The sequence below is a fragment of the Pomacea canaliculata genome, linkage group LG3 (assembly GCF_003073045.1).
Source record: "Pomacea canaliculata isolate SZHN2017 linkage group LG3, ASM307304v1, whole genome shotgun sequence".
NCBI lineage: Eukaryota > Metazoa > Mollusca > Gastropoda > Architaenioglossa > Ampullariidae > Pomacea > Pomacea canaliculata.
Genome location: NC_037592.1, coordinates 29,944,601 through 29,956,579, shown reverse-complemented (window position 1 = coordinate 29,956,579; position 11,979 = coordinate 29,944,601). Strand labels below are relative to the sequence as shown.

At 35.5% G+C, this 11,979-nt stretch overlaps 1 protein-coding gene across 3 annotated transcripts; it reads right to left on the bottom strand.

Annotated features, from left to right (window-relative positions):
- Positions 1-1,490: 1,490 nt before the first annotated feature.
- On the bottom strand, positions 1,491-11,881 carry LOC112560927 (protein tumorous imaginal discs, mitochondrial-like). Of its 3 annotated transcripts, XM_025233050.1 has the most exons (13): positions 11,685-11,881; positions 10,795-10,937; positions 9,466-9,549; positions 8,436-8,550; positions 7,775-7,926; positions 7,367-7,519; positions 6,228-6,375; positions 6,026-6,090; positions 5,122-5,250; positions 4,622-4,737; positions 4,293-4,390; positions 3,447-3,584; positions 2,851-2,931 (listed from the first exon to the last, which is right to left on the bottom strand). In XM_025233050.1, exons 1-12 carry the CDS (start codon positions 11,842-11,844, stop codon positions 3,493-3,495), a joined length of 1,455 nt encoding a protein of 484 aa, XP_025088835.1. In that variant the 5' UTR covers positions 11,845-11,881; the 3' UTR covers positions 2,851-2,931; positions 3,447-3,492. The 3 variants fall into 3 exon arrangements, with proteins under 3 accessions (XP_025088834.1, XP_025088836.1, XP_025088835.1); XM_025233049.1 differs by lacking the exon at positions 3,447-3,584 and having other exon boundaries at positions 1,491-2,931; XM_025233051.1 differs by lacking the exon at positions 3,447-3,584 and having other exon boundaries at positions 2,781-2,931; positions 4,297-4,390.
- Positions 11,882-11,979: the final 98 nt, after the last annotated feature.

Below are 11,979 nucleotides of genomic sequence, written 5' to 3'. Positions count from 1 at the left end.
TGACAGAATAACCGAATATTAAAGTAATTTGTGTAGTGATCTGTATTTTGTTTATAAATATTGTTTATAAAGAAATAATGCGCAGAAGGTACTTTGTACAGTAATCTGTTCAGAAATAATCTATTGTAAATCGAACTGGCAAATTAATTTAGAACTCTTTTAAACTCTGACACTTCTATTTACAACGATAAAATAATTAAGAATTTGAAAAAAATCAATAATTCTTTGATGACACCAAAGACTGAATGTATCCTTTCATATGGTTATGAACATGTGCACATAAACACATTGGGCTGCCCTCAAAGGTTCGGTCCCTCAAGACGGGGACGTGGCAGTGGTCACCGACCTTCAGGCGAAGAGCTCGGCGTAATTTTATGAATATCTGCACTGTAGCAAATTTGCACGTGCCCTACAAGGATATAACACGATACACATTTTCAATTTTTGTGACTAAACACAGCTTACCATCACCACCCCTCATGTCCTCTTGTTTACATAAAAGTCGCCATGCTATTTCCCAGAACTCACTTTCCATTTTTGTGCTTGGCGTCACGGGACTTGCGCTGTGAACCAGAACTCTCCATCAGTCCATGTGAAATGAAGTGCTTGCAACATGGCGTACAAGGAACTCCTTTAATACTTCCCGAAGCACTGGTGTTTTTTACCCCTTTGTGTGTGTTCGTGAGCGTTCACACCAAGAGAGCATGTGTTTGGATCAGCATGTCACGGCGCGGTTTCACGTGGCCAAGAATTTGAGCTTTTGCATCGAATTGTACACGCTTTAAGTAATTCTTTGCTGTCTGGGAAGAATATTAAGCCACAATACGCTTATCCCATTATGCTCACATATTGTGTCACATGTATTTTTAGAGTATGAAAACAGCAGAGAATTATTAGATACCATCTCATCTTGACACCTTTGCGATGAGCTGACCATTCGGTCACTTGAGGCTGCTTTATTATATGCTGTTAAGTGCATTAGGTTGTGATACTTCTACAGCTGCATTGCCAAATATTTCCATGCTTAGTGCAATAATCCGACTTCTAGAACTCCTTAAAAATCATTTTCCTTGCTTGTAATCTTTTTGTGCGCTTGTTTGTCAAATACAACTTACAGTTATTCATTATCAATATTTTTACCTTAATAGATGGACTTCACAGAAACTGCTGTCTGCAAGTTTCCCTTGTATGAATCTGTCATTGTCCTATTAAAAGCACACTATAAAAACATATTGTTGCTAAACTGGTTGCCTGTATTGAAAGCAAATATATATTCTTTTGTATTGTATACTTTTTTGAGTTGATGGGAAAAATACCAGTTTTGAATGTGCATATGCTTTGCCAGTATAAACATGCCAGGCACATTTATACTAACGTCTCCTTCTCCAATAAAAATATTTTTTTTAAAAATCACTTTATACTGCGTTAAATTTTATTTATATGCCAATTGTTTCGATGTTACCATTGCACATTCATGAATAAACAAACAGTTTGAAATGCTTGTATTTATTTTCACATATTCATCAGGCACAAATACCTATCTTTTTTATAACCTGAGAAATATACAATTTGAGGGCAACAGATCCTGTGCTAGTGAAAACATGCAGCAGCCAGAACTTCCATCTTGACATATGCACCACCAACTCAACAAGTCCCACAACAAGAATGTATGTCTACAAGTCTTGTAAACCTTCAGGAAATGGCATCATACCAGATGGTCAACCACTTCATCACTGTACAACGGACCTGACAGGTGAAATAAAGACTTCAAATGTTGTATTTCCCATTACCAAAGTATCCAAGGTTGGGGGATGATCTACAATGGCAAGTAAAGGTTCACAAAAAAATGTGCATTATTTCCAGATTATCTCGATGAAACTGCAACAGTATAAAATGTTTTAATCCATAAAATAAAAATAATGGAATTTTAAAATTTGTGACAATGAAAAATAGCTTTAGTATAAATGCTACGCATCCTGAACCACGATAAGTACTATGTAATAAAATGTTATTAGCTCGCTAAATTAATATCTGACAAAAACTGATTAACCAAACTTTTATTGTTTCATCTTTTTACACAGAAATTGCAAGATCTGCAACAAATCTGAAATTTGATCAATCCAGTTTTAACATACATGTATTGTGCAGTTCCATCTCATCAATCATGTTCAACAATTTTGCTATAACATAGTTCCTCCCCCCATCGCTTTCCCTTTATGTATATCCTAAATTCAGCCTTTCCATCACGGAACAGCTCTGTTCCAAGTAATCCTGACATATGCTTTAGTGCTAGAATAGTGAAAATAAAAAAAAAATGGAAATGACTATAAAAAAAAATTCAACCAGCATGCTAAAATTAACAAAAAAAAAAGCCAATTCTGAAATTTGCTTTCACACATTCTAGATGTCTTTTGCTGTTTATTTCAAGCTTTATGAGCAATGTGCTGTACAAGAAACCATTGTATCCACAACTACAGATGTTCCAGCATTGATTCATAGCCAGAAGTTCTTACATTCACATACTTTCCTGTACATGTAAATTCTTGCATGCACACATAAATGGTCTCGTGCAAATGTTTGCTGGGTTATTCTATTCCCATTTATAGAAAATATCACCAGCCTAAATCTCGCATGATAAATGCTATATCAAATAAGTATTTTACAAAGATGTACTATGACCTTATTGAAAAAATACAATCAGTAAAACATCCCCATAACACTTCACTTATTCCCAAGCCGTTTTATGCCATTATTTGCTGTATCAACTGGATCTTGTTTTGTTGGCTTCTGCACTGTGTGACCTCATATCATCATCAGTCTCAGAATTATCTACACTGTTTCTGTCTTTTCGATTGGATGAAGATGAGTTCTGCATGAATGCCCTCCTTATCTGCTCCACATAACCATATTCATCGTTTATCACACGTTGCCCTGGACAGAAAAACATCTGGATATGACTATAAATAAAAATATATTTAGAGGAAAGCTAAATACAGTGAAAATTCTAGTAATATATTCCTAAAGAAATATGGCAACATTTTATTGTCCACCAATCCATGCTGCTTCAATAATGATAACATATGCATCACACACATATAAAATCTGCATGATTGCCACCAAGACTGCCAACAGTATTAATGACAAACATACATTTTAAAATACATTATCAAATGCATGCTATCAAATGAAAACCAAATTGGCAAATCCAACTTCATAATACCAAAACATGGTCAATTCAAAGGCAATGTTTCTTCATGCAAATCAATTATCAAACATTTGGACATTCACAGCTATTGCTATTCATATTTTACAAAAATTTAGCTCTGAAGCCTATTCTATGGTTTCATGTACTATGATTATACTTGTATTGGTTTCATGTACTATGATTATACTTGTATTCTTTTTTTTGAAAACTGATAACATTCTAAAAAGGTGTTGTTACATACTGTGAGCAGCAAGTGTTTGTGTGTGCTGGCCAGAACTAGACAAATGTTAGCCAAAAAGTTTTCGTTTAATTTTGGCCAAGATGCCCTCTTCCTCATCTTCACTGCTTAGCCTTTCCCCTGTCACTTTCTCCCCACTGGCTGCAACACACGAGCACAGACAGTTTCAGGGGAGTATCTTTTCACAAACTATTAGATCTTGTATCCATTTTCACTGATGCTTAAAACATGAGCTTGGTGAAAAATGCAGACGTTAATCCATGCTGGTGATTGTGCTTCTTTTTAAAAAAAAAAGTCAATGAATCAAACAATAATTTAGTTGTTGGCTAATTGGAAATCTCACTTGAAACTATGCATCCAAAACATATGAACTGCTTTTATTTGTTTTATTAAATGTTCTGCTATCTCATAAAAGGAAAGTGGTCTTAGACTTTATCTATTAACATTCAGAAATCAAACAGTTATTTGGAGGAAAAACTTTTCTTTTTGCTCCAATCCCATTTTTCACTAAGGCTTCCAGACACACAAACACATCACTGTCACGGAATTTATTTTGGATCTGTCTGTTAATCAGGTTTTCTTGGTACAGTGCAGTACCTGCTATGGTTATTAAGCCTGGAAATAAGCACGTTGAGCACTTAACTCCTTTAATTGTAATACCTTTTTGAAATGATAAATTTTAAATAATAGACCAGAACAAATCATTCAAGACAGCTACTCTGTAAACTATTGCAGTCATACCATCACACATGTGCAGAGATGTAGGCTTTTTGGAGGTGGGTAGTGGAGTTCAGGTGGGAAAGAAAGAAAGTAAAAAAAAACATTTTTCAACATAAATGTAACACAAACCTGCCTGAGTTTGTGTCACCCCATTTACTGTCCCATCAACTAAGGTGTCTGTTTCTGCAAATGCTAAAATGAGCGCCTTCTGCTCTGGAGTCAATTTTCTGTAGGAAAATGGAAACAAAATAGACTATTTCAAAAAGTTAATAACAGTTGGCTCAACATTCTTAGACATTTAAGAAGCTGTTTTGAAAACATTAAAAATGTTTTCTCTTCCTTTAAACAATAATTCTCACACACACAGTTACCCCTCATATTCTCTTTCACACACACAGTTACCCCTCATATTCTCTTTCACACACACACTTTAGAGTGCTAAAAAAAGATGTACTTACACGGGAACTTTGATTTTTATGTGAACATAATGATCACCATAACCATAACTATTAACTCGTGTGATTCCTTTTCCTTGGAGCCGAATTCGATCATGTGACTGGGTACCTGGTGGTATCTGCATTTAAACAGGTACATTTTTATTTGTTAACTTTCTGTGCATTAGGGATGAAACCTTAATTGCAAATTGTCCATGTCAAAACAGGAAAATAAATAAAATTCGCAGTACAAGTACCTGAATATTTCTGGAGATATGCATTAGTTTTTTTTTTAAAAAACATTTTGCTGGACTTGTTGACATATTTATATGGTTATATTTCCTTTTCATAAGTGACACATCATAATACTGCACAATACACATTTGCATAATTTCCAGATTATCATTTGGTATGCACATACATCAATGTTACATGAACCCTAACACATTACTTTTATGTCAAAAAGACATGATACACACAGCAGCTTCAGAGTCCAAACTATGAGCAAAAATTAAACCACTCACTGTTAACAAAATATCTCCATGAATACCAGGAATGCGAATGGTGCCACCTAGAATTGCTTGACTAAGGGTAATTAGAGCATCACTGTGGATGTCTGCACCATCTCGCCGAAAATGTCGACTTTTGGCCACCTGGGAAGAAACATTTTTTTTGGTCAAAACTACACCACTAATTAATGTAGTCAACTAGTCACTAATTAGTCAACCCGACTAATGAAGCTTAGGAGTTACAACTGCTCTTTAACCAAAATAATTACTGCCCCTGGTGAGAGGGTGTGAGGCCCTGGCTCTGACTCTTGCTGCACCTAGGTATTTGGCCCTACCCTACTTATTTCAAACTACAATATGTTCAGTTTTGTCTACAATGCTGCTTCTTTGATTCATCTGGTAAAGATTCTTTCTTTACTTATGACCTGTTAATCTGAGATGAGGTTTCAGATGTCAGATCCCATGAAACTGTTTAGGTTAGTCTCTCCCCTTACCCAGCCCCATTCTTGTCATCATTTGTCATATATTTGAAATCTAAGCATTTGATTCTTAAATAAAAACTTAAGCTATACAGTCGGACCTCGATAAGTCCAACTCAAAGGGACCACCCCAAACAAAAAAATTCAATTTACGGAGTTTTCGAGTTAGGGAAAATGGCATAATAGGCGCAGGTATTTGGCCGGGAACTAACAATTAATTTGATATAGGAAGGTTTCGACTTAGGGAAGATCGACTTATCGAGGTCTGACTGTACTAGTTTTATGTGATATTGCATCTTAACTTTTTTTGCTGTGAAATTCATAGATTTTCTTCTAGTCCCATAGAGATGCTACAGAAATCTCTAGTGATAGGCTGGTCTGTGTTTGATAAAATTTAAAAGTAAAGAGTCTTCTTTAGTTTAACGTTGATTGCAACTCACCTTGAATGTTATAAACACCTCCTGATTACCCACAGGCATGCGCACTGTCTGACCATCCTCAACACCTGCACAGAACAATCAATATAACAACTTCTTCCTCATCTGTTGATGTACAACTGAACAAATTTGCTATTTGTTTGAAAACTTCATTAAGTGCTCTGAAATGACTAGTAACTTAATATGAAAAATTACATCAACTTACCTGCTGGGACAGGAACCACCACCTTCTTCTTCAAAATTATTTTGCCCTTGCCTGCACACTCAGTACAGGGAGTTTTAATTATCATACGTGCACCACCACATGCACGGCATGTTGACCGCATCACAAATGGACCGGTGCTGATTGTTTCCTGAGAAGGAAAAGCACACAATGCAATACGCAGTAGAAACTAGAGTGGTTAGTCAATCTGGCAAGTTCTTTTTCTTGAGCTTGATAACATAAAATCCTACTTTTCCTACTAAAATGGTGGTACAGCACTACCACTACCCTTTCAAGAAGCACATCTTCAGCTGCTCCCTAATAATAATAATGATATAATAATGCAGATTTATAAAGCTCATTTTTCCAATGTACAGTATACTCAAAGCGCTTTAGAAATATTGTCTGAATACTGATTCAAAACACTTAAAGCACACATTCAAATAATAAAAAGCACATTTGTATAGCACCTTTTTCCAGCATCAGCCAGACTTATGGCACTTTACATATAGGCATGCAAGCACATCATATTAATTTATATAATAATAACTAAATATTATAATATTAATTAATATATTATGTTAATAGAAGTAGAAAAATGTTATTGCTATGTGTCATGGAACAGGCATTCCTCTTTTCTTTAGTGATCCAACCTGACACGGACACGTAATGTGTATAACATATATAGAAACTCAGACCAAATCATATTAGCTAACTAAAGGCGACAGAGATGTCAGACTGCAGCGACAGAGATGTCAGACCGCAGAGTACATAGCTGTTGATTCCGACCCTCACAATGATGTGGCATAACAGTTGCATCAATAGTTGATAAAATTCATGGTTTAATTGCAGAAAGTTATCAGAGAATTAAATTTATGCAGCTGACACAGTTCCAAAGCTGTAGGATGGCGCATATGTGACAGTAGAGACCACTAGTAAAAATTTTTAAGTGGTTCATGAAAAAGAAGCTACATGGAGGCATAGAAGAATAATCCAGAAGACAGCACGTGGCGTAGAAGAAGCACAGAACAAACAGTAGACACAAAGCCTAATGCACATCTACTTAAAAGACAAATAGAAATGGAGATCAGTCAACCTGTAGCCAATAAGGTGAAGGGACATTACTCTTCACATAAACTTACCATGCCAGTGCCATTGCACTGATGGCATTTCACAGCCTTTGTGCCAGGCTCTGCCTTGTTGCCTTGACATTTGGGACATGTGTCCTTCACATTAATGTGAACCTCCTTGTTTACACCCCGTGCAGCTTCTTGGAAGGTCAGATCCATCATCATCTTAAAAGCATTTTTTTTCAATTAAGAGTATTTTATTAAATGCTTTACCAAAAACATGATAACAAAGACAAAGAATCCATTCCACTTCTACTACTACAATATCATGCAAGCATGAAGGTGCATGTGGTCATTTTAATAGACATACATATATGCAGCTTTGTGAAAGCGTTTAGTCAGGGATCAAACTATTACATGACACGAAATTGATCATAAGTGTAAATCAGTTATTTTGAGAATAATCAAAATTATGCATACCTCTGATGCAGGTGCAAAACCAAACTTGCTTTCCTCAAAATCTCTGAAATTCCCAAAGCCACCCATGCCACCCATACCCCCCATTCCAGCATCTCCAAATATTCTGCGAAAGAGCTCCTCTGGATCTATGGTGCCATGAAAATGTTCAAAGCCTGCAAGTGCACAGAACATGTCAAGGGTACAGCATCGCAAGCTAACACTGAACGTCCCTGTAAAATAGTTCTGTCAATCATTTTTAACTCTTAGTTTGCACCTGTTCCTGCGAGTGATCAAAATTCACCCAAATGATTCATAATCACCATATGGAACCAACTATATGATGAGTGCACAATGATGTAACTTGTAACATGTAAGTCATACTACAATGATGATGGCTTTTAGCTAATGTGCACTAGTTATGACATTTGAAGCCAGTGCTCTTATGCACACTTCAACATAATGTCAGTCATCACTAAGTACCTATCAGCCTAATTGGTTTTCCCAAGCATAATAATAAATCAAATCTATCAAACCAAATACGACAATTGACTAAAACACAAACAAAACTTTTTTAAATTCCACGTTAAAGTTTGACTAAATCCATTTTCCAATATATGGCTAAGAACAAATGCAATGTTTTGTACTGTAATAAAAATGATCCAAGAGCAGACAACTTTCTTACCTTGAAAGCCTTGCTGAAATCCTCCTCTTCCTTGTGCTCCAGCACCAGCACTAGCATTAGCTCCAGACATGCCAAATGTGTCATATTCCTGTCTCCTGCTGTCATCACTTAAAACCTGATACAGATAAAATATGACAAAAATGCAGACTCTTTAAGAATGTGTTTAAGTTGTAATGACCTAGGAATTAATAACAAAATGTAAATACTTAAAATTAAAATAAATTAGAATAAAGAAAGATTTCATTTTCAACTAAATAAATTCTCTTAAGTTCTATAATCAGACTTGGAAAAGAACAACAAAGAACATGCATGTAACTTTCAACTTAAGCTGAAGGTAGGCCACTTCTGGTTTGATGCTGTTAATAAGCAGAAAGTTTTTCAACCATGTCAGCTTATCCAATTACAGTAATAATAAAAAAAAAAAAATCATCAACACTGTAATAGTAATAGGAACTTTTCAATGATTAATGTATATTTTACAGACTACGGCCAAATTTTTCGCTATGCTTTTCATAGTGGCAGACCAAAGTTTTTGCACACCTAATCACAAAAGACAGACTGTGGTGACACAGGGGACAGTAGTGCCAGGAATACTGGGATTGTACACATCAAAAAATGTGGCAAAACTACAGCTTAACCAAACAGAGAAACTCATTTGTAAGTAATTTTGTATGGCCTGCGAATGATCTTATAAATAGCAAAATGGTCCTTGGAGAAAAAAAGTTCCCACCCTTGACCTAGTGAAAAGACTGAATTTCATCACAATTTTTCATTTCCCTTGTTTTTGAGTAAAAATGACTAAAAATGATGGACATGGGTGAGGCTCCTGAACAGTTGCTTAAGAGGCAGATTTTTGTCAATCTCAGAATCAAAGAGTTAAATATACTTTTTGAATATCAGAAATATAAAAATCTAGTTATCCTTATATATTTACAACAAAACCAGTATTTTTTGCAGCATTGTACAATTAAAATACAGAATTTTTGCTCATAAAAATAAAGAAGTTTAACGTTGGTTAAACTCATCTTACCTCATAAGCTTCTGACACCTCCTGAAATTTCTTTGCTGCATTAGGATCATTTTTATTCATATCTGGATGAAACTGCTTTGCAAGCTGATTGGAAAGGGATAAGAAGTCAAATTTTCAAGATTAGCTGTTTCCTCCTTTAAACTACAATTTAATAATTATAACCATTAAATTTACAAATTTAAACAGTGTGCAAAACTGTGTTGATGAAGCAATTAATGATACCATTAATGTTGTACAATCACAATTTACACAAAATGGATATGTTTAAAGGTGGAACTTTCTGTGGGCATTTTTTTAAATGGGTTTCGCCCATTCACAGGCGGTGATGACCACCCGAGCAATAAAACGTCTTTCTCAGCCGAGTACTTGCTGTTGGCGTTTAGAAAGCTGAAGTGAAATGGTTTGCAACTGAACATACTGTCAGGGTTAGGACTGACATTTGACGTATTCTCCATAAAATAGAGAGAAAAATAAGGGAGAAAAAGATGAGCAGCAGAAATGACACAAACACAACTGAATTTTAAAACTTTCTGTCTTTATATCTCTATATCTTTCTTTACTCATAAGGGATGAGAATATTCAACATTTTCAGTTTATTCCCCTGGTGACCGACATAAAATACATCTGCCTTTTTGTGCAATGTTTGTACATTTACAAACAGGCAACAGTTCACACCTGTAACATAGTGGCCATTCCCCATCTACACTAGCAGCCCCACAGTCCATGTCTGTTAGTGAGCACGACAAGGCGAAGGACATTGTAGATCATGTCATGCTCAAAACTTAGGTGGAATGCGCACATAGATCGTAGATGTAATCACGGACTACAAACCGAATATAGATATCCCGCTTAAGAAGAAGGAAAGATAAGAGATATAGAAAAATATTAAAAAAGCAATAAAAATAAAGTTTGAAAATTTTGTTGTCTTTATGTCTGTGTCATTTGCACTGTTCATCCTTCTCTCCTTTATATATTCTATGTTTGTTTGTGTGGGGAGAATACATTCAGTCCTGACCATGAAAGTATGTTTAGCCGTTTCGCCTAAGCTTTTAGATCCTTCAGCAAGATGAGTGAGGAAAACGTTTTATTGCCAGGCTAGTTGGCAGTGCCTGTCATCTCTACCCTGCCTATTGTCCGGGTAGTAATTGGAGACGACTGGACACTAGTAGTCAGCATCACATATTATTCTTACCTTCCCTCACATGGACAATACCATTCTCTTCATCCAGACAGAAGACGTTCCACCTTTAAGTTTGTTAATGTATTAAAATCACAACAGAGTTTAAAGTTTAGATCATAGAAAAAGAAACAAAAATCTTTAAAACATACTTTGTAATATGCTTTCTTAATAGCAGCTTGATCAGCATTCTTTGAGACACCTAGAACCTCATAGTAGTCTCGTTTGTTATTGGTAGAAGAAGTGTGCACATACCGCACATCTGATGCACAAAGGAAACGTGGCAACCGTTGCCCTGAAACATGTCAAAATTTGAATAAGACTTTAAATGAAATAATGTAAACTAGTACTGTTAGGATTTGTGACTTCATAAGTCATACATGCACACTTGCAGGTTTGTACATAAATTAACCAAAGATTTTTGTTTCAGTCATATATCTAATGGCATGTGTTGATGACTTTTCACTAACCTTTATTTAAACTGTTTCCAAAATGTATTGTTTCTTTAGCATCAATGGTGTCTTTTTACGTTTCACTGTCTAATAAATGCTGACTTTTCAGGTAAAAAAATATAAAAATTGAGTTGACATTACAGTGACTACTATTGTACTTAATATGCAGTAATCCCTCGTTTATAACGGCAGATGCATTCCAGAATCATCCGCGATAACCACAAATCCACAAAATGGAAATGGTATATTTATTCATACATTATATTAAGGCTTTATAAAACCTCCCCTTTACTTTAAAGGTGAAGCGCAAAGTGGTGAGGGATTACTGTACTAATAATTCAGTTACGGAAATTTGGTAAACATGTAAGCCAAAACTTTTGAATATTATTTGTAACCTGTTTTGATTCAATCTATTATAGTCTCTACGCAAATATTTTAATGAAATACTACTTTGTCTACTACTATGTCAGATTTTAGTGATGGACGGGGGCTATTGACGAAGTAATGTGCAAACTAGAAAATATCACTGTTAAGATGCGCTGCTCTGTTGCGTCATTACACAACCGCAACGCGACTCAGATTTAGCTTACCTGCTCCCAAAAAGAAGCCCTGAAATTTGCAACCGCATCCTGTATATTTTATGGATACTAATATGTTTCTGGTATGCAGGCCACAAGACGATAAGTTAGTCCACTGCTGCCCAACGACCTTGCACGGTAGTTCCCAACGTGCTCTTCTTAAGGCAGCCATGTTTGCTCACTGGACTAAGATATCGAAACGTTTGCTGGCCAAGGTCAAAATTTTAATCAGTTACTAAAAACTGTTTTGTCAATCTTAATATACATAACAATATTATAGAGTAGATTAATTATGTTTAACTTTACT